The 23,002-nt window shown below is 48.9% G+C and overlaps 1 protein-coding gene across 1 annotated transcript; it reads right to left on the reverse strand.

Annotated features, from left to right (window-relative positions):
• Positions 1-229: 229 nt before the first annotated feature.
• Positions 230-21,522, reverse strand: LOC147213766 (cohesin subunit SA-2-like). Its single transcript, XM_086142525.1, has 34 exons — positions 21,303-21,522; positions 15,153-15,276; positions 14,980-15,058; positions 14,275-14,433; positions 14,063-14,159; positions 13,918-13,994; positions 13,532-13,736; positions 13,299-13,450; positions 13,146-13,219; positions 12,189-12,312; positions 12,017-12,115; positions 10,244-10,323; positions 10,063-10,170; positions 9,873-9,981; positions 9,281-9,398; positions 8,390-8,493; positions 8,194-8,286; positions 8,017-8,106; positions 7,716-7,919; positions 7,569-7,639; positions 7,315-7,402; positions 7,135-7,215; positions 6,931-7,023; positions 6,653-6,827; positions 6,438-6,577; positions 6,248-6,349; positions 4,796-4,944; positions 4,589-4,717; positions 4,284-4,492; positions 3,125-3,350; positions 2,933-3,043; positions 2,711-2,837; positions 2,299-2,376; positions 230-1,994 (listed from the first exon to the last, which is right to left on the reverse strand). Exons 2-34 carry the CDS (start codon positions 15,194-15,196, stop codon positions 1,971-1,973), a joined length of 3,819 nt encoding a protein of 1,272 aa, XP_085998651.1. The 5' UTR covers positions 15,197-15,276; positions 21,303-21,522; the 3' UTR covers positions 230-1,970.
• Between the last annotated feature and the right edge of the window lie 1,480 nt (positions 21,523-23,002).

The following is a 23,002-nucleotide window of genomic DNA, read 5'->3' on the forward strand; positions in this document are numbered from 1 at the left end:
TTTTATTATTTATTCAAAACTCGCCGCTCTGTGAAGAGTATTTCATGTCTGTAATGTGTTTTATAAGTCCAGTATCTTCATGGCAAAACTAATCAGAGACAGTTGTTTTGAAGCGTGGCTTTCTGCAGATGCTAAGCTAGCCCTGTGTGATGTCACTTCCGCGCTGTGAGGTCACTGTCATCACCTATGTGACATCACGAACCGTACAGATCAAATGGACGCGTGGTCGATAGAATAAAAACACAAATTTAATATACACAAATATTTAAATATGTTTAAACATACAGATGTATGCACATTTTTCAGCAGTTCAATGCAAAACAAAAGATCCAAAGTGTAACTTTACAGACGACCGCAGGTTGTGCCGCGGTCGCCTGGCCAACGTTAACAGATAGTGTGCGCGCGGTTATGATTATTAAGACCGTAGGGTGTGTTTCTCCCCCCGTGATTTCTGACTGCCCTCCAGGCCGGTACAAAGAGGTAAAGAAACGCCACAACAATCATCTGGAAGACAAATAAAACGGTGTGTTTTTACTCGCCAATTGGTAGTTAAATTCAAATCTTTTTATTTCTGTATCCTTTCGCCAAAACGCTAAGCAAAACTGCAAATATAAAATGATCACCTATTCACAATATATTAGGAATAATATACAATTCTGGTACTGTAATTTCTGGCTAAATAATTTGAAAGTTTATTTAAAATAGTTTTTTTTTTTTTTTTAATAACTCTTGTACAAGCAACAGTGGAACATCAAATATATTGGCGGTTTGAAAAAAAAAAATCCTCTGCACACTTTAAAACAGAAAAATAAAATGAAAAAAAAACAAAAAACAAATGCGCGCACCCTTTCTCGACCGTCTATCAAGTCCTTTGCTGTCTAGATAATTATGTCATAGTTATTCGATATTATTAGATTCACTATAGAGGAGAAAAATACTTACAATATAGGTGAGGTTACATGATGAATTTGAGTAAAATCTCTATGTGTGACACCATGAATGCTTTCCGATATTAGAAAATAATTTTACAGCCATTAGTGTGTCAAATCACTACGTCCGGGCAAGGCCTTACTTTTTCACCCGCTCATTCTAGAGATGAAAAGGAAATACAAACAGCTGGCCGTAACTAGAGTAACATAATTATCTCCATTAAAAAGGATTATTTCATCTATGTGAAATAACGTGATTAGAAATCCTTAATTTACAATTGATTGTCGTTACAAAAAATCTCTATAAATCAAAGTCGTCTATCAGGTAGAAAAGCGGAACGCAAACGTTTCTAAAAAAATTACCGTCACAAAGAAACTCCTGCCGACCGGCCGTCCGCGGCGAGGCGTCGGGACAGTATGAGACACCAGTTCACATTATACTCTACAGCGAACATGTTTGGATATATGGCTACATGCCACGCCAAGATCTACAGCAGGCCAACACAAGACCATCCACGCCGTCGGAAACACCATGCAGTCCAGTCCTAAAATCCCTGCAGAAGATGCCGCTTTTAGCTTATTACCCTTCGGTCCGTCCGCGCCGCCTCCGAAACGCCGGCCTTTCTCCAGTTCGGCCGCCGTCTCCGTCTTGCCGTGTCTTCGCAGGGCTCAAGTGTATCACCTGCTGGTGCTCGGGAAATTGTTGCCCCCCCCCCCCCCCCCGCCCTCCCCTATATTGACCCCGTTACTATTTACATTTGACAGTATTTGTCTACTGGATGAAAAACAATAAGATTAAAGGTTTAGGTTGTTTATCTGAATTTGGCTGTGTTATCGCCTGCCGCGTCAAGCGTAGACCTTTCAGGCGGGGGGGGGGGGGGGGGGGAGGGGGGGTCGACCCGTCCACGGGAACCGTTGAAGTCCGACGGTTGGAAAATAACAGAGAAAGATTCAAATCCCTCGGCTCCCCGCTTGCGGCCCGGAGGAGGCGAACACCGGCGTCCCGTTCGGTTCACCGGTCTCGGCGGCGGCGGCGATGCGTTAAAACATTGGATCGTTAAGAACCTGCGGGAGAAAAACAAAAAGGAATCAAGTTTGTTCCTAAACGCCCGTCGGAAGATGATATACTTTATTAATCCGGGAGGAAATCGGGTGACGCCAGATGCTCCGTGTGGAAAGAAATACATATAAATAAATGAACGTAAACAAATAAAGAGACAAAGATAATCAAATATGAGTGGTGTTTGGGTTCGCCTCTGTTGAAATAAAACGGAAGAAATCAGATGATGTTCTTTTCGATATCAGCAAGACGTACTGGGACTCGTGTAAAATCCCCCGATTTTTGACGGATCCGTGCGCGAGTGCCTACCGAGTCGTCCATGATGGAAGACGGATCGAAGTAGTCCGGCTTCAGCTCCGTTCTCTCTCGGCGGCTCTTCGATGCCGGCTGGAAAACGAAGGGTTTTAATCAGAGCGTGGCGCCGCGGCAGAAAAAGATACTTGGAATTCCACAGCGGCGACAACAGAGTTAGAAACGGCCCTGTTTTCTACGAATATCGGTTTATCGGGGGGGAGAAAAATCGGATCAAATAATCCAACGCTCACACTTAAAAGGGTGCTCAGCTTATGGATGTCTTTTGCTATCTTTTTATTGTATATTCTATGAATGTATTTACTCTCCTATTTATTGATACTATCGTTGTTGCGCTGCTGTGACAAAATAATTTCCCTTATGGGGATCAATAATTATTTCGGATCTTTGGGAGCAGCGGCGGAATCACCAGATCGATGTCCATGGTGTCGAAGTCCATGCCCTCGTTGATGTCCTCCAACCGGTCCTCCGACGACATCATGACATCCTCCACGATCGGCTCCTCGTCGTCCTCCATCAGCCCGGAGCCCCGGCGGCTGAGACGGGAAAACAGAAACAGAGAGACGGCGCCTCGTCTTTAAAAATATCCAACGGAGCTCCTTCTCCCTCGCCGCCCTCCTCGCCGTCGTACATCGCCTGCTGCATGTGGTTCCTCATCTTGGCGTACTGCATGTTGGCTCGCTCCTGCTGCTGCCGGGCCTCGGCCTGCTGCCGCTGCGTCAACATCCAGGTGACCTGCGTGCTGAAGGCGGATGTTTTCGGCCGTTAGCCGCGTCTGCCGCGGACGGAGCTGCTAAAAGTGAAAGGCGGGAGGTCGCGGTACTTGTAGTCGATGGCGGCGTGATGCTGCTGCGGGGACGGGACGGGCTGCGGGGGATGCTGCTCCGTGGGCAGGGCGTACGCCGCCGCGTAGCCGTCCTCCGGCCTCATCTTCTTGGGGTCCCGCAGCACGGTGGAGGTGAGGTGGGGCGAGTGCATCATCACCGGCGTCTGCGCGCTCTGCTCGCGGCTCATCCAGACCGCGTCGCTGCTGCTGCAGCTGTTCTCCTCTGCAGGCGGACGGCGGGGGGGAAACCAACCAGGAGGGGGAATTTATGATGCAGCGTGAAAGTTTAGGTCAGGGGTCGGCGAAAATGAATTATAAATATCTAATTGAAGTATATTCCTGTTTTTAACTTTTAGTTCTAAGTTGGAAGATTATTGTGATCTTGAAATATTAAATAAAATGATATTTATTATTTTTCGCCGATCAAAATAACGTCACAAGTCCCGATTTGCAGATGCTGTGCGCAGAAGTTCAGGAGCAGAAGTCCCATAAACCAGGTAAAATAAATATTTATGAAGATATTTTGCCAATATATATTAATTTTTTATTGTTTACTGACACAGTGATTTTTTTTCCCAGGTAAAATAAATATTTATGAAGATATTTTGCAAATATTTATTTTTTACTGTTTACTGACAGTGATTTTTTTTCCCAGGTAAAATAAATATTTATGAAGATATTTTGCAAATATTTATTTTTTATTGTTTCATGACACAGTGATTTTTTTTCCCGATTTATTTTTAAAATTCAGGCCAAGGCGCCGCTAAATGCTCTGAACACCCAAAGCTCAAAATGACTTCATTACAAGTAAATAAAATTTAATTTTCTCTGTGATACTTTGTGAATTTCAGAAGCAACACACGACACACTTGTTTATACAAAGTGTAAAGGTAATAAAAAGCAATATATACAGCGGTACCTTTATTTTAGACGTCAAAAAGCAATTGCGGCTCCCGGTGTTTTCTTTTCCGAGGAAGCCGGGTCTAAATGGCTCTTTGGGTGTTACGGGTTGCCGACCCCACGTTTAGGGCGTCGACTTGTTGGTTTTTAGGTGTTTTTAATTTGGGAGGATTTTTCAGCGAGCGTCCGCGGGCGAGGAGATCTCGCTCTCCCGTCCACGCCGGCTGCGAAGCGAAAGCGAAGTGAATCGGCTCACCTTCGGGGAGTTTCCTTTTGCTGACGGTGGCCGGCTTCGCCTTCTTACTCCTCACGGTGGAGCCTCGACTGCTGATCCCGCTGATGACCGACATGGTGTCGTCGTCGGCCCCGGCCTGCAGCGAGTTCCTGTAGGAGATGAGGGGCAGCCAGCAGTCCTCCCGCTGCAGGGCCATCTGAAACGTCATGAATCGCTCCAGGTACATGTGGCTGTCGGGGATGGCGGCGGTCACAAGAGAGAGGCGTTTTTCAGAATGCACCGTCTCCACGCCGCCGTCCAACGCACGTCCGGCGCTTCCTACTTACACCGTCCTCTTGTCCTGGCGAATCAGCTTGCTGGAAAACTCGCTCAGGATGTCCAGGAAGGGGAGGTTGAGGGGCGGACTGGCCTCTCCGTGGGGACTCGGCTCCTTAAAAGCAAACTCGATACCGTTCCTGGATGGGACGCGAGACGGGCGGTCGGTGGAGGATCCTCGCCGCGGGTTTCGCCATTCGACCGGAGCGGATACGTACTTGTGCAGCATGGCGATGGCCTCCCTGGTCTTCAGCTGGTCCAAGCCGAAGGTGAGCGAGAAGCGGCGGGCCAGCTCCTTGATGCCGCAGAACGCCGACGACGAGCGGTCGAAGTTGAAGCCGAATTCGGACAACATCTCGTTGAATAGCTGCAGGAGAGCATGAGAGAAACAACGATCGAAGCTCTTAAATATTGATATTTCTAGATTCCAGATACAATTGTGAAACCCCAGGAGTTTGCAGACTGAACTTGCTATCACCGTTCCTCATCTCTTGTCTTTTTTTTTTATTGATTTTACACCGGCGAGACGCAATATCCTGTCTCTGACCCTGATTTGACTTCCATCCCACTCCATCCCGTATGTGTGTGTGTGTGTGTGTGTGTGTGTGTGTGTGAAATTTTAATATTTCCAATCTCCATTTGCCGGCCGTGAACCTGAGGGACTTTATTTTGAAAGTGTGTTTCCTGGGAGCGTGTCACAGTTCACGAGCTGGCGTGAAGCACATGGACAGGAAATGACTTGTTTGAGGTGGAAACGCAGCCCTGCGGTCGCGTCACGATGTGCGGTTGGCTTCGTGTCTTCGCTAACATTTCAGCGGAGGTTCTCAGTCATCCGGGTCAAGGTGAATTCCTGTCGAAATCTTCCTGTCGTGGCGACTGGAATTTAATTTTTCACCGCTCATCAGAGAGGCTTCTTCAGTGTCTTCGCTAAGAGCCGACACTCGGCGAACGTCAATAGCAGAATAGCATGCTAACCGACGCCTCACAATGGCGGAAGTCGAGTGTTTTGGCTACGTGAAACCCCACGTGGCCGGCGGAGAAGCAGAACGGGGGCCGGGCGACTCGGCTAGCGATGGTTGCCGTCTTCCGATCTCAGTCCGGGTTGGGCGGACGCCCTCTCTAGGCTTAAAACCTCTTTTGAGCAAGCTTATAGTTAGCACTAGGCTAGCCCCTCGTCACGCTGCCATGGGCTAACCCTGCTGAGAGATATCCCATAACGCACCTCTCTTCCTATCATCCATGCGTGACGGTGATCTCATATCTTTGACTTGATCTACTGCAGCATCTTGCCCGGCATCCACCATTATTGTTTCTTTTAAGGAACACCAAAGCCTTTATTGTATCGTGCCAGGTATTAGCATGTAGCAGTTAGCGCCACTCTTATTAATGAAAGACTATTAAATGTGTCCCTCCCAACCCTCGTACCCCTTTGTCTCTGTCTGTCTGAGCTTTCTGCATCGGTAAAAGGTAATAGAAGTGCTCGCTCATCGTGTTTCTGCAGATTATCTTAAAAAGACTGTGGTCCAGACCCGGTCTACGTGGAAGGCGTCATGCTAATCACTCGCTGGTATGCGAGTGATTAGCTGCTGCTATACTGCCGTTTGACAGGAACGCGTGCTGTATAAATGGACTTAACTGGAATATTTGATGAGCGTAACGTGGACGCTTACCTTCTGAAGGCTCAGAATGAGCGTCTTGGCACATTGCACTTTGTCAATTTGTCTGGTTTTACTCATCGTCTCCTTGATGATGTCCCCGTAGTCGTTGTAATACTGCGTGGGAAAAGGGAGAGGGGGGGTTGATGGCGATACCGGGAGCGGTTCTCCTTCATAAATAAGTGAATGCGCGGCTCAAACGTACCCTCATGTACTGCTTGAAAATATCCGCCCCGGTGTCGATTTCCACTACGTTGTAAATGATTAATTTACAATACGCGGCGAGGAGGTTTCTTCGCTTGTGCAGAGCCTCTATCTTACTGGCCTCGTCATCTTGATGCCCGTCTGAAAGACCACAAAACCATTCGTTTCTTCACGGATGTGCGACGCGGGAGCGCGGAAATAGCGTCCGCCTCTCACCGGCGCTGTTGCTGTCGTCGTCCTGATCGATGAACACCTGATCCAGGATGAAGTTAAGCAGCTCCGCCTGCAGCGGCGAATCGGGCGTGTAGACCAGCGGCTCCAGCTGCTCCCGGCCCGAGGACATGATCTGGTGGCTGAAGATCAGCAGCAGGTCGCACAGCGTGGTGAAGGCCTGCGGAGAAACACAGCGATCCGTGATTTAAGCCGGTGTCCCTTTTTTAATTGGCGGCGAAGACGGGAGGAAGGGGCGCTTGGCGAATCTTCACGATCCCCACCTGCTCTTTGACCGCCGTGCTGACGCTGTTCAGGTAGCGATGGCACATCAAACAGAAGGCCCTCATTTGCTTCCTCAAGGTCACCATGTCACCCTAGAAGGAGCGCACGAGGACAGGGGCGCCCATTTCACAAGCCGACAGGATAAATCGCATCTTGGTTTTTTTTTTTTTCCAGTGACGAGGAGACTCCCAAAAAGTGCGTACCTTCAGCGAGCTGCCGTCTGAGACTTTCGCTAGATGCCAGAGGATGATGTAATGCGTGCACTGCATGGCATGGATCACAATCTGGGGAGGCGACAGCATACGACGGGATCGGTGACAACGTTCCACACACTCGCCGTTGGTGTCGGACAGGTGTTATTAACCCGAAGGGGGGTGAAATACCTGTTCGGGCATGTCTCCGTTCTGCAGGCCGGTGTTGAGGAGCCTGTAGTTGCTGGTGAAGAGATCCCACTTGGACAGGTCGTGAGCGCTGGCGGCACAGATACGCACATATTATTAGATTTCGCGATATTATTATTAGCGTTCGCGACAGCGGCCTATCCCAGCCGTGATCGGGCGAGAGGCGGCGTTCGCCCCGGAGCCATCGCGGGACAACAAACCGAGACGTGCGACTAAGTCGTGAGCATCTGCCTTACTTGTGGAAAGCACTGATCTTCTTGAGGGTGGAGAGAACCTGATAGGCATCGTCCTCGTCGGGTTCTTCGCCCTGAAAAAGAACACGGGAGCCGTCAAACCCCGAGCTGCCGCCCGGCCGGGGCGCCCCGCCGTCCGGCCGCGCCCACCTCGTCCAGGAAGTCCTCCAGGAGCCTGTTGAACTTGTCGATCAGCTCGTCCAGCAGCTGCGAGCGGGCGATGTCCACGCGGTTGAAGATGGTGAACTCCTCGTTGCAGAGACAGTGGTAGGTGGTGGAGCAGGTCTCCAGCACCTCCGTGTCCGTGTGCTTGTCCACCACCTCCCAGATTTGCCGCAGCAAGGCGTCCAAATGCTAGGCGGGGGCCGGGAGGGGGACGGCAAAACATCGTCGGGCTGGGAATTTGCCTCGAATTCGCCCGACGGGAAACAAACGCGAGGGAGCCACCGACCTTCTCCAGCCGACCGGTCGTGTAGATGTCCAGGTCAAAGTACTTTGGTATTTGCAGCAGGTTGGTCACCTTGTCGATGTCCACGCAGTACTAGGACGCCACAAGACAAGAGCACATGTGTTTAGGGGTTCCCGGGTGGGATTTGGCGGAAGAGGAAGGGAAGGTCAGCGGACGCACCTTCGCCAGCAGCAGAGGCAGCGCCACCGCAAACATCTCCGTGATCCGCGTGCGGTCATCCAGCTGGGTCTTCTTCTCCTTCGCCGTCAGGACCTTGGCGGCACACACACGGCGCGGCAGAGGTTACCAGAGACATCCGGCGCCATTGATATTTACGACCGGGACGGCGAGCGCCGACGCGACGCCAGGCGCTCACCCTCTTCCCCGTGCCCCTGCCGACGGGAGGGTGGCACTCGCAGGCCTGCCGGACGGCGCAGAGCATGATCTCCACCAGAGCCGTCTCCTGACGGTCACTCAGAGCTGCGGGAAGAAGAAAAAAACGGAAATCGGACGCGGGCGCGAACGTTGTCGGGAAATTTCCGGGATGAAAGTAAGAAAAGCCGTGATGAAGATTCTCTACTGGATGTTGATAATATATTGAAACATTACCACTTTTTTCCACGGCTACTTTTCAAAACCATCATGCGCCGCATACCTTTATGGTATAACTCACCGACCTTTGCACTAAACTGGACAAAAAACAAAAAAAACAAACCTCTGCTGCTGTTTTCTCATGCTGTCAAATATCAGTTTGTATCTGCGTGTACTTTATATTTCATAACTCATAGTTTAATGCAGTCCTTCTCAAATAGTGGCGCACGTCTGACCCCTTCTGTGTTGTAAGTTGAACTATATTTCTTTCTTTTTTGTTTTCTCTAATGTTAATAGGGATATCATTTTATGCAGAGGTGTACTTATAACAATTTTATAGACAAATTATATTATTTATAGTCGTGGCAGAGAGTGGGGGGACGTGAATAGTTTTCTTCTTGCGAGGGGGGCGTAACAGAAAATAATAGAGAAGCACAGGTTTAATGTAACGGTGCACTTTACTGCTAATTTGCACTCTATTATTCTTATTATTTTCTTCATTTCATGTCGCGGTGAGATTTCTCCATCCCTCTGTATGTCCACGACATCAAATAAAAATTGACAATCAAGCTGATTTCCAGACTTTGCAAAAGAGGAGGTGGGAAAAAACAAAAAAACTTCTCCTCTCACAACCCCGGGAGCGCTAAATCGGAGGAAGGCGTCCGGCGGCGCTCACCCTCCTCCCCCGGCACGGGTTCGTCCAGCAGCAGGCTGATCATGGTCTCCCAGTCCTTCAGCAGCTCCGAGGCACACTCCCACAGGCTGTCCACCAGGTAGGCTCCGTGCTCGTGCAGCTGGGAAACACACCGCAGCCTTGAGCCACCGATACACCGGAAGACTTTTTCAAGAGTTCGAAAGCAAACTGGTTTGGAGTCTCGATCTGAGGTTTTACAAAGACTGTGAAGCTAACAGGGTTGCTATTTACGAGAGCTACGGTCTTTGCAGAGCTTCCGCTATTTCGGCCCATCGCTTTTCCTTCTCCGCTCATGTTACGTCGGAGAGTCGACGTCGATCGAGCCGTCTCTGCCGCCGATACGGGTTATCCAGTTGTGCTAGAGCTCGTCGATGGGTTGCCGTCACCGTAAAGACTGGAAGACTTTCAAACACGTTTGATATTGTTGTTAGCTCGAGAGCGGGACCCGAGATGACGGGAGCGTGTTCGGACTCCGGTGAGACTGTCAGTCTTTAGCCTGCGACGGTGGAGATCTCCCGGTGCGAGCGAGGCCTTTCACCGGACCCAGAACACGGTTTAATAACACCTCGCGTACCTCGCTTTCCAGGAAGAAGAAGACGGTGGTCTTGATCAGGCCGCCGTTCAGGCTTTGCCGGCCCCTCCTGGGTAAGCCCTCCTCTTCCGGACCTCGGTGGCTGAACAGCCTGAAAGCAGGTTTTCCACAAAAAACAAATAAATGAATCGTCGCGGCGGCTGAGACACCCCTCGGGGACGCAAAGACTTACTTCTTGAACAAAAACTCTCCGGCGGAGACGGCGATGGGCCGGTGGGCCGAGTAAACCAGGTGGTACACGCTCTCGCAGTCCTCGGCCGTTAGAACCTCGTCGCTGCTCCTGAGGGAGAAAAGAAAAGGTCATTTTTCGCGGCGGCTCGTCCAGGATGTCAGGATCCTGAGGTTTTACTCACTGCAACACAAGTGTCAGCAGTTTAATGGCTTGCACGGCGACGTCGTATTCTTTGTCCAGGGTCATGGACACGATGCGGTCCTATCGGGGACAGATCACAAGGGTTCTTAGCACAACGGGGATATTAGTTGTCACACGTGCCCGTGTTTCTATACAGTTAGAAGCTCCAGACTCCATTCGCTTGGATATCGCATTCAATTTCCCATTTAAAATGAATTGAAACAACGCCAATCCGTTCCGCACTCGGTTCTTGTTGTTTTTCTAACAAGAATAATGCGCTTTATCAATAACAAATAAGTACCCTCAATTCCAGACTATAACCGGCTACTTTTTTCGCATGCCTTGAACACCGCGGCTTAAACAATGTGGTTAATTTTTGGATTTTTTTTGGGGGGGCTAACGCGCTTCATGCCGCGACAACATTTAGCGTGTTCACATCGAACCAATGAAACGACCGTGAAATTCTGAGGCCGTTCAATTTTGACACCGATGAAGACGTTTTTGATGGTTTTAGTGCCCAGGGAGAAGACCGGGATAGCGATCATCTGGAGTAGGACAAGGCCGGGATAGAAAATGGATGGAAGGATGGACTTTTCCTTGCGTTATTAATTATTCATCTTTTTCACGGGCACGGTTTGGAGAGAAAGCAGTTCCCGTACTTATTTGTGGATGTTACCGCTATGTATTTCAGTAAAAGTGTGTAAATATACCATGTTACAGTGCAGGCCATATGCGTACACATATATTTATTTATGGATTTTCAGGTGGTGCAGCTTATATTCAGGTGTCTGAATATGTATTATACTATACTATACTATTATATTCAACAGTCTGGGAATTACAGTAAATTGTTTTTTATAAGTGTATTCAACTTGAGGATAGGACAAAGATGCCACTGGTGTTTAGTTCTCTCCTCTTTTTAAAGAGGAGCAGACAACTTTAAACAACTTTCCCGTCTCTTCGTGGAAAAGTCGACAACATGAACAAAACTCGTGTTTTTCGACGATTTTCAGTCAACGGCGAGCAATGGCTCAGAAAACTCTGTTGTCTATTTTATCCTTGCTGGTCTCAGCCCATTTGCACCCTGCTTAATTTTGTTTATTTATTTCAGCCATTTCTATTGTCACTGTTTATGTTGTCATTTTGGTTGTCCATTTTCACCCTTACTGTCTTTTTTTTTTCCCCCATTCTGTCGTCCATTCTTATCCCTGATGCCGTTGTTGTTTCTCTGCTGTCTATTTATTTGCGGATGTTTTTTGCTCATTTCTAATTGTCCCTCTATTTATATTCATATTTACTGTTACGCTGCTGTGACAAAACAATTTCCCCTTTGGGGATCAATAACGTTTATCTTGCACGTAAATCAAGGTTCCAGTGTATACGGTAAATATGAGCGGGGAAACGGGCTCCGCGCGCACGATATTCTTTGACCGTCTTCCAAAAACCCATTATATTCTGAAAATGCCGAGTGTTTCGCACGCATGGTGGCCATTTTGGCAAGACGAGGTTTTCATCTGTGTCCGGGAAGCACGGCGGCGCTGTGGAACCGCTGCGATGCTTCCGTTCGGTTTCCTCACGAGAAGAGTCGGACAGAAACGTGCTCCAAACACCTCAAGACAGGCAGAGTTGACAGGTTCAGGGGGAACATCCCCCTGTTTGGACCTAAATCCAAAAAGCTCTTGCAGAAGATACTGTTTGCGCGACGGGATCCGTTTCTACTGTGGGAATACGGCGCGCTTTCGCCGTGCACGACGAACCGAGACGGGCTGCTGACCTTGAAGCGGCTGGTGAAGAGCTCCAGACGAGCTCCCAGTTCTCGGTTGTAGAAGAGGCCCTGCAGGGCGGTCAGGCACTTCAGACGCACCTCGCCTTGCTGGAACACAGATATATGAGCGGTTCTGCACGAGAACCCCGGGCGAAGATCCGGAGCGGCGCGCTCGGCCCACCTTGTCGTGCATGGTCCAGCCCACGTACTTCAAGTAGCTGTCGTTGAGGAAGGCGTCGCTGTACAGCTTCATCCACATGCCGATCTCCTCGATGCAAATGGCTCGGATGTCGGCGATGGCGTCGCTGGAAAAACCACACAAGAGAAGCGATCGACGCTCGGTCGTCCTGTAATCCTGGGGGAGTGTGTGTGTGTGTGTGTGTGTGTAAACACAGCGGGAGACGTGTACTTTTCTTTGGGCTCCAAAGGGAATTGTGAAAAAAGGCCGACGCCGGTGTTGGAATAAACTGCCCTCCAGAGGGCGGCAAAAGCCAGAAATAAACAGCGGCGGCGTGAAGTCAGCTGTCAATCAGCCATGCATTCAAGGACGGCGGTGAGTATTTCCACACCTGCATCCAAACCAAATATCAACGTCTTTTGTTCTTTATGTAGCTTCATAATATACAGTTGATTATATCTTTTTTTTTTTCTAAATTCACAGTGAGAAGATCCCCCACAGGGCTCTTTGTACAAATCTTTGCACTTAAAACCTTAGAACACTTTAAAGCCTTGACTTTGACACTTTATAGTTTTATTTGTATTTCTTATTCTCACCCCTTTTTTTTTTTTTATACTGTTTATACAATTTCCTATTATCATTATTTATTATTGCTATGTTTTACTTGAAACTCTGGCACAACAATTTCCTTCGGGATAAATAAAGTTGTTCTTATTCTTATTCTTTGGTGTGGAATCACCATAATATCCCAATTTCTGCATGTTTTTTCTCCCACGGTCCAAAAACATGCAGGAGGCCCACTGAACTGACCCGATGTGTGAATATTTGACCCCATGACCCCGACGGCCTGATATGAATGAGTGAGTTTTTGAAATAACCAACTACATGAGATGTGAAATCAGGTCAACTTGATGACCAACACAACACGGAAGCGCGTGAATTAATGGAACGGTCACATACCGATATCTGTGTACGAACACCCCTTTGAAAATGGCGTTCATCATGTTTTCGATCTCGTCTTGGTTTTCTTGAAGCTGGGAGGGACACAAATGGGATGAGAAGGACCTAAAACCCCGACGGTCCGATCTGGGAGCGTCGCGGTCGCCCCCTCACCTCTTTGCGCTTCTGCAAAAGCAGCTCCAGCCGGTCGTTGGCCCGCTTGGCGACGACCTTGTTCCTCTCCGCCTCGTACTGCCGCTGCGTGTTGTCCATGTTGATGCTCAGGTTGAGGGCCACGTTCACCAGGGCCGTCATCAGCTTCATCGCTGGGCGGGAGCAGAGGTTTCCGTCAAACAACCGCGCGACGGGAAGTCGGGCGGCGGCGGCGGCGGCGGCGAAGGCGTTACCTGCCAGCGTGCTGGTGTGTCTGAACGCCCTGACCTGCGAGTCGGACAGGCCGGTGAGCAGCGAGATGACGGTGTCCATCATGTACTCGTCGTAGATGATGCTGTACTGGCACTGGCGCACCAGCACGCCGATGAAGTCACAGAAGCTTATCCTGAACTTCTTCCACTGGGGCCCTGATAGAGTCAGCGGATAGTCGCCGCTGTCCTGTTCGGGCGCAGAGGAGCCGCTGTCAACGCCGGGGCGACCGATTTAAAATGCTTGGGAATTAAGATCATTGACCCATCGATGTTAGAAAGTGCTTTGGACCAAACATGCCCTGGACCCCCTCGTCGAGGACTTTGTCAAATTAAAAATCGTATTGACTGCGGAAGAAATGATGCGTTACCTCGTCGAACTCCTCCGTCATTTTCCGGATGATTTCCGAGTTCTGCATATGGCTGAACATCTCTGCGCTCACGGCGCCTGGGAGAGGAAGCGCCGTTACTCCACGACTTCTCCTTTCTGGGAAGATGTACAGGTCCGACGCTTACCTTTACACCCCGAGCACTGGATGAAGAAGTTGATCAGGTCCAGCAGAGCCATGTCCCTGTCCTGTTTGTAAGCCTCGATCCAGTCGTCCACCACAGACTGAGACACGGCGGAAGCACAAACACACCAAAGCGCCTTAAAATCAACAAGGCGCTATCTTGGCTTTACATAATTCCACCTAGATATTGCGGAACCACTCGGGAGCGGGATCTACCTGCGTGGCGCTCTTCCCTGTTTTCACCACCTCGAACAGAGTCATGCTCTCCGTCCCGTTTTCCTGGTGATGTCCGTTCACCCAGCCCGTCCCCTGCCCCCGGGCCGCGGCGCCGCCTCTGGCCTTGTCGCCGGGCGCCTTCTTCCCTTTCTTGGCCGCCTGTCGGGCAGAGGAGAGCCGGATCACAAGCCGGTTGTCTGAAGACACTTTCCATGTAGGCCGGGCGTGGACCGCGCTCTTTACGGGAACACAACATTCACCCCCCCGGGAGCGAGCGCTTGGCGGCGGCCACGAAGGAACGCCGCCTCCAGGAACCTCCGACAGGTCCCGGCTCGATGTCTGCGGCCTTCTGCCTCGACCGGTTGGAGTACGGTTTGGCTTATTTTTACGACGGTTCCTGCGGTGATTCCAATCGAGGAGCATCATTCTCCTCAGAAGCCTCTTTTTCATGAAATACATCTCTGCATAGCTGAAAATCATTAGGCTACCGCACGAAAATCACTTAAAATTCTGCAAGGTTTGCACTTCTTCAAGCGGGAGAGCTTAGATGGAAGCATGTTTCTGGTACTCAGTTTTTGACCCGTATGAAGAGGACGCCGGAATCACATTGGGAAGCGGATCGGGATGCTTCCCCCGGCTGGAAGACACCCCAAAAACTCCAAACCGCCGACCGGTACGTTCGAATGTTTGAAGACGGACTCCTACCGTGGCTTTTCCTGCTTTTGCGTTTTTGCCATCAGGATCCTCGAGGTCGGTATCTGAAGACAACTGGGACTCTGCTTCTCTGTGAACAACATTTTGAAATATATTTATACATATATATATCTCTTACAGCGGTATGACCGTCCAAATAAGGAGTCAAGTTTTAGGCAGCTTACTGTGGGATTTGAAAATCTGTGTGCAAATCCTGCGCTGCTATCATTTCTCCAACATTTTCTGGATCTTCTGAACTAAGTGCAGCCCCGCCGATCCGGACCCCCAGGCAGGAAGGGATCCCTTCACCTGGAAGGTAAGATCAGTCAGACTCCCTCATACATAGCGGCTGCAGACGTCGCGATTAATTCAATTATTCATTAAATGAGCCTCGAGCGCTACGGACACTGTCCGCATTGCAAAGAGCAAGCCGCCATGGCGAGTATGCCCCTGACGTTTACTGATTTCATCAATCGACGAGATTGTTGGTTTTGTATCCAGTGTCAGAGTGTGTCGATAATGTTGTCCACGTACAGGCTGTGCTACATCATTCACACTCAAGACACTGGATGCTTCACGCTAGGGGGTTATTTACGTACACTTCAACAAGCAGCACGTCCCATTTGCCGTGCTCCCGTCGGGGGTCGCCACAGCCAATCACCTGCCTCCATCCAACCCTCTTCTCGCACACCAACTAAGTTCATGTCCTATTTCCCTCCATCCATAGACCTCCTCCCCGAGGAGGATAAAAGTTAGTACCCTTCTACCCCGATCGAGCATACAAGTCCAGACCCCCTCAGCCTGGCCTCCCTTCACATTTGAAAGTGCCATGGCAAAATAAAATGTATGATTTTATTGCTATTTCAGAGCCTCTGAAGGAGAATTTTGACAAGCGCGTGGTGGCGGTAGCTCAGCGCGGCACCCAGCTCCAACCACGACAAGACGCTGCCAAGATCCAGGACACCAGGGTGTCAGAATTTTGCAGCGGGGAATATCTTTGGGTTTGCATTGGTTTATCGAGGCACAGCAGAGACGAACTCCTGATTGGTTTCCGTCACATTGTTGATCTTCAACCAGGAGAGCGTTACGGCCCTTTTGGATGCTCGGGCCGGGGACATGAAATTCAACAAGATTAGAAAATCCTCCCATCGTCTTCGTTGGCATTCTCTTCTTCACCATCATTGTGTTTCGTTCCAGGCCCGGATACGTTTCTTAAATTATATCCACGAGGCTAAACTTCGCCCCATCGGAGCAACGATTTCCTCTGACTAAGTGTTGGACTGCCATTGCTGATGTCAGCCGGCTGACTCGAAACATCTGCACACCCTCCCCTCCTCCCAACCACCGCCGTATCCTGTGGCGGGCACTCAAGGCCTCCGAGCAAAGAGTGTACATTCTACAGACTTATTCCTACAGAATTGACTCGACAAATCAATCAATCAATCAATAAACTAAAACCCCACAGCCTATTTTTGGACATTAGTTGAAAGCCCGCAAGGGATGAGCCTCAGGGAAACGCAACCAACAGACAAACAGTTTAGGGGGGGGGATAATTCGATGCGGCATCGGAAAATACAACGTTCGACCCGGGAAAAGACAATCGGTTTTGCGATGAGGTGTTTGAAAGTCAAAAAAAAGCGACACAATTACTGCATTTGCAGGTCCCGGAGCCGCTACCAGCTGCCGACCCTGCGCTTCCAGGCAACACCGCTGGTTCACCGTGTCGCCGACTGCGTCTACTTTTAACCAAACGCTCAAGACGTAACCCCTCAGTTGGTGGCCTCGACATAATTAACCGACCAATAAATAAACAAGAAATGTATTTTTCCTATTTAATTCTCCAAGGGCCCCTATCTGAGATGCAAAATCTTAAAAACCCCTTGGCAATTTGGTGGCTTTGTGCATCATGTCCATCCACTCGCTGTGCCTTTTGGACTCTTAGCCCTGCTTTGGGGGGATTTACAGGAAGAGCTGACCTGGAAGATACAGTTCTGCGCCTTCTCAGCGATAGGGATGCAGAGAATACTTGAGAAAAAAAAAAAAAAAGGAAGCTCAAAATGTGCCGAGATGCTTTTGGCACCTCTCTTGCTCGTTTCACTACGGAGGAGTTGGCAACGAAAGAATCACTTTTCGTGGCGGGGGTGAGCGAGGAAACCTCGGTTTTACGGTTTCGGCCAGAAGGAAGTCTCGATGGCGTCATGTGGTGGGAACACGTGATGATTCAGCGGTCTTGGGGTTCTGGGGTTGGAGGATCACCGTGGCGTTTTGGCCTCTCTGGCTCTTACCGCAGCACAGCGTGGCTGCAAGTCACGGAACGATTCGTGCGCGACGTTCCCGACCCGGTCGTTCGTCTTCACCCGGTACTCGGAGCGTGTCTGATACGCAGGCCGATCCGGTGTTTGACACGGTATGTTCGAAGGGAAGTGGGGGGAAAAAGGCCGAAGGAGGAGGTAGCAGGAGTCGAGCGAAGGGCCCCCCGGAGGTGGATCATTGATTCTGAACAACATAAATCACGTGGTAACACTCCGTCTGCGGTAGTCCTGCCTGTCAGCGGAAAACAGGGGGAAACAGTTACACTGACATTAGAACCCATTTTCATCGGTCAGCTTCTAGAACTGTGTCAGTGGAGGTTGTGGGGACGGTGAGCGTCGGGATTATTGGATTTTCTCTCCGGGGTTGGAGTCGGTGTTATGTCGGCACCTCGGCTCACTGTCTTTACGTCCCGTTTGCGCCAGTGTGACACGTTTGTAGTACTTCAACCCGTTTAAGGTACTTTATTTTGTTCACAGTCGTACCCCGTTTGTTCCTGCTTCCTTCAGCCTGGTCTCTTCCTGCTCACTGTCCAATCAGCTTCCTGCTTGTCCTTGCGTTCACCCGTCCTGTTCAATTTCCATCCCTAGTCTCCAGACTGACTCCTGCGCTCCTGGTTTACCCCCTGCAGGCAGCTTCCTGCCAGTGGCCAGCCATGCTGTTGTTGTAGGTGGCCGGTGTCAGCCGGTTTGTCAAAGTCCGCCAAGTCTCTTCGTATTACTTGTCCTCTTTCGTGCCTATCGCAGCTTTCTTCGGGCGAGAGGGTTCACCTTGGACAGGTCGCCGGTCGATCACAGAGATATACAAGCCTTCACACAGCTGGGGAGTTTAGGGTCTCCAGGGAACCTACTTTTAGGACCGTGACGAAAGTGGCTCCAAGGGTTGAGGACCAAATGTCCTCCCTACATTTCCAAGGTGTGGTTTGGCCACTTGGACAGTTGACACCGAGTCCCTCCCGGATCCACCAATCGAACGCCTGCTAGCATGTTTGCGCATTTCGACGTAAAAACAACGTGGTCACAGAAAAGTGATGTCGTACCGCTACATTTCATCTGCCAACCAAAGATATCTGTAATCTTTATCCCCCACCTCAATGAATCGCCTCATCTTCCATAACTCAGGGGATTCAGTCAGTGAAGATGCAATTTACGCATCTTCAAAGTTCGCCTTAAAAATTAGGAGGTTCTCTGAAACGTAAGGTGTAAATCAACAGAGAAATCTGCAAAACGTCCATGAAATAAGAAATTCTGATTCAAGACGTTGATGTCAAATTAATACATTTATATTTATATAAACATTTTACTAAAAAAGAAAGGAGTCCGGGCTGATTTGTATAGTCAGATGCTCCTCTCCATCCAGCGTTTTTCCCCCTTCACTACTTTCTTGTCCTGAATGTGTCACCGGCAGGCAGTTTCTTTGGTCGTGGACTCCCGAGCTGCTGTGTTTCTGCGCTCAGATGACTCATATTGAAAAACAACACAAAACAGCTTCTGAATATCACAACTTCCACTCTTGTTTTGAAAACCTTTTTTTTTTCCCGACGTTTCTGAATCGGCGTGAAACCAAATCACGTCACGGTTAAACTGAAGTTAGCGGGACTTCATGTGTAGAGTCACGGTGTGGCAATATCCAAGCTCCGAAAGGGTCTGAGCCGCAAACCATGGAGGGGCCAGAGTAGACTACCAGGAGATTCTGGGGCGCAAGAAGGATACCCTAAGTTCCTTCCTACTCTATATGCACACTCTTTTGGGGTGGTCTGCCATGCCGGTAGCATGTCAGCAGCGGGCGGGAAGAGGCTAAACGGACCGAAAGGGAAAGCCAGCACTGTCCTGGGAGATGCTAGCCAAGCTATCCTAGCCAAGCTACCATCTCCGCCCGCGGCACCTTCAGTGACACCAAACATATCTGAGAGAGTCATCGACAGCATCGCAGGCGGTTCCTCACTGCTGGCCGACGACCAGCATCGCCTTCGGAAGACAACAACGCGACTCATACCGTATGCAATATGACGGTGTCATCTGGAGTATGTGCAATAGCTTATGTGTTTACACTGTAAATAGAAAGTCAATATTGGACATATTCTGGATGATGATGTCCTTTTTTTCAAAACCTTCGACATGCATGGTTGGCGACTGTTTTTCTGCACATTCGGAGTTGGAGTTGTGCATTAGTACACGTTAATGCATGTCTTCATCTCAAATAATATCACCGTCCAAAACCTTGGCTGACCTCTGCGACCCTCCCTGGAGGAGGAGGCCATTTTCACTGTTCCTCATCACATCATCATGGATGTTAGGGGTCCAGGGAGATCAACACTAAGGGTGGGCAGCACGGAGGAGAACGGTTGTGTGTTGGAAGGGGCCATCTGGCCGGAACCGGTCTCTTCAAACACACCGGGGATCTCTCTCTCTCACACACACACACACACACACACACACACACACACACACCTGCACGCTGGTCATGGCAGATCTTTGAGTGAGAAGTTCCTAGCTTGAAGACACATTCCATTCATACTTTTATGTGTGTGTGTGTGTGTGTGTGTGTGGAGTGGGGCTTGCAAAGCCATCTGACCTGACCCAGTCCCTCCAAACACACACACACATACACACACACACACACACACACATACCCTCACCCCTGCACACTGGCCATGGCAGATCTTTTAGTGAGGAGTAGACTAGCTTGAAGATACGTTCATACTGTCACACACAGGTGTGTGTGTGTGGTTGAGAGAGAGAGAGAGAAGTGGGGCCTGCAGGACCATCTGACCTGAACCAGCCCCTCCTAACAATCACACACACACACACACACACACACACACACACACACACACATGCATACACACACAAACACACACACCCTCCTCCATGATGCCCCCCACCACTTAGAGTACTGTTTCACTAAGGTGTGTGTGTGGGGGGTGGGGCCTGCAGAGCCATCTGACCTGACTCGGCCCCTCTAAGCATACACACACACACAGACACACACACTTCCATGATGCCCCCCCACCCCTACACACTTGTCATGGCAGGTCTTTGAGTGAGGAATTGACGATACATTCATACTGTCTTACACAGGTGTGTGTGTGTGTGTGTGTGTGTGTGTGTGTGTGTGTGTGTGTGTGGCGGGGCCTGCAGGGCCATCTGACCTGACCCAGTCCCTCCAAACACACACATTCCTTTCTGCTGACGATACATTCATACTGTCTCACACAGGTGTGTGATTGTGTGTGTGTGTGTGTGTGAGAGAGAGAGTGTGGAGGGACTGGGTCAGGTCAGGTGACCCTGCAGGCCCTATCACACACACACACACACAGACAGACAGACAGACACACACACGCACGCACGCACGCACCCTCCTGTGTGAGCAATGCTAATGTAGCTTCATGCTAGGTGGGCTCCTCCTCGCGCGTCGTGGCGTTTTGCCGTAAATGACTCGCGGCGCGCGACGCCTCGAGGCTCTGACACGCGCAGTCGCGCACCTCCTCCAGGTCTCCGGCCGCGGCGGGTGTCCGCCTGCTCCTCCCCCGCCTTCCGCCCTCTCGCGGCGGCCAGGCGGCGCCTCTCCGCCCGTACGGCCGGAGAGACTCCCAGAAGCTAACCTACCCATGTGTTGTTGCACACACTTCCCTTCCCCAGTCACAACACACACATACCAACACACATACATACACACACACACATACAAACACCCACGGGACTCCCACCCGAACTACTTTAACCGTGTCACGCAACGTGAAAAGCGGACACGACGTCGTGATTCGGCTGTCCGTGTTTGAGTTGGGAGCTAAGCTAGCGCTAGCCGCGGCTTGCTAGCCGGGTCGAGTGCCGGGTGGCGGCGGCGGCGGCGGCCGCCGCGGGATAAGACGCTCTTCGCGGGTGACGGCCACCGTAACGACCTGCTACCGGTCGCCCCTTCTCAACCCCACGCTTCCCACCCGTGTCCGCCGTGGGTCTCCCGGATCCGCTAGCATCAATGACAAACTCCCCTCGGCGTTAGCCATCCGCCATTTTACAACTTACCTCCTTATAAATCAACGACGGCTTGAAACCAGATAATCCGAGCGCCGCCGTCGTCGAGGCGAGGGAGCCGCTCTCACCGTTCCCCGACGAAAACCGTCATTTTCCGACACGGTTTTTTCTAAAATAAAAAAAAAACTACAAAAAAAACCCAATAGCTATATTGGCTAGCTAACGTTGAGGGGCTCCTTGGCGGCTAATATAACCCGGGGTACACTTTGTATTTTCCTTGTTTTGCATGCAGCACATGCGCCACCTGTCGGTGGGAGATGGTACCGCAGGCTGGGCTCCAGATCCTGGCAGCCTTGCAGCTCAGCAGGAGGTCACAATACTTGCACTAAAACACACAAAAATAACAATATATTTATATAAAAACAACTTTTTTGCACATGCAAATATGCATAGATATCTATAAATGGCCATGGATGAAGATGTAATACAGACCTGGGTATTTTACAGCCTCATCCAGCCCGTTTTGCTTTTTTTTTTACCCCGCCAAACTATTTTCTTTGAATATTTTCTATCAATATTGAATTTAGAAACTCTTTTTGTTCAATTTTTTATTTATGTTTGCATATTAAATAATGTTGATCCATTTATACCGAGATGAACTTTATGGATCCCTGTTGAGGAACAGCTTTAATATCAAAAAGTTAAATAAATATAAAGACAGAAGATAGCGGGATATCCATGAATAAATAAACAACAGCAACAACATCAGGGAGAATAATAGACAACAAAAAGGAACAGTAAGGGTGAAAAATAAACAATCAGAACTAAACGACAGTATAAATAGTGACAATAGGAATGACAAGAATAAGATAAATAAAGACAAATGTTAAATTAGCTAAATAAGTTAGGCCATGACGTGTGAGTGGGTGAAGTAATGATTTTAAAGTTGAAATAAAATGCCAAAAAGTGTAAATATTTAAATTGCAATTTTCATTTTGAAAGCAGCAGCTGAGTTTCATACTTATATAATCGTCAACTTCTGGAACCACCGAGTGCGTTTATATTTACACCGCTCAAAAAAATGACTCCAAGCCAATCACACTTGTGTGAAATAAACTGCTTAGAAAGCAACGCTGATTTATTTTGAATCGTTTTAAGGACATTACATCAGCTTGTTGTGTGTTTTTACACTTTCATTTCTCTGCACTGTTAAAATTTCTTTGCAATAATAGGCTTAATATTTGATAATAGGCTTATAATAGCCTATTATTTAATAATGCAAAAATATAGTACAATATAATGCAATAGTAGGCTTATTATTTGTTTTTTTTGTCCTCCTATCCAGCTTCACTGTAGATAACAAGATAAGAATTTTACTTAATGGGGAAAGAAGTTTCCAGACTGTAAATTGTTTATGATAATAAACATTTTGAATGTTTAATCTTGAATATATATATGTATATATACACATATATTTAAATATGTTTATATTCACGGATTCAAGACAATTATTGTCATTACACAGAGTGCATGAAATTTAGAGATAATAACTCAGGTTCAGTAAAGTCAAAAACATACAAAAACAACCTCAAAAAGCAGGACACAGAACAACAATACAATGATAGCAACATCTCTGGGTTTGAGATATAAGATGAAAAAATATAAGTCCAAAAAACATATGAAAAAAAATAAATAAAAATAAACAAAATGTATTAAACAATGATAAAACAATAAATATAATGGAGAAAAAA

Source organism: Fistularia commersonii, chromosome 35, assembly GCF_037954325.1.
Source record: "Fistularia commersonii isolate RoL2024-O1a breed Wild chromosome 35, RoL_Fcom_v1.0, whole genome shotgun sequence".
Taxonomy (NCBI): domain Eukaryota; kingdom Metazoa; phylum Chordata; class Actinopteri; order Syngnathiformes; family Fistulariidae; genus Fistularia; species Fistularia commersonii.

Coding starts and splice junctions, on each gene's coding strand:
- LOC147213766 (XM_086142525.1), bottom strand. CDS start 15,196: ATGATAGCAGCGCAGGATTTGCACACAGATTTTCAAATCCCACA. Junction 15,059..15,152: donor ACAGATTTTCAAATCCCACA/GTAAGCTGCCTA, acceptor TGTTGTTCACAG/AGAAGCAGAGTCCCAGTTGT. Junction 1,995..2,298: donor CTTCCATCATGGACGACTCG/GTAGGCACTCGC, acceptor TTTCTCCCGCAG/GTTCTTAACGATCCAATGTT.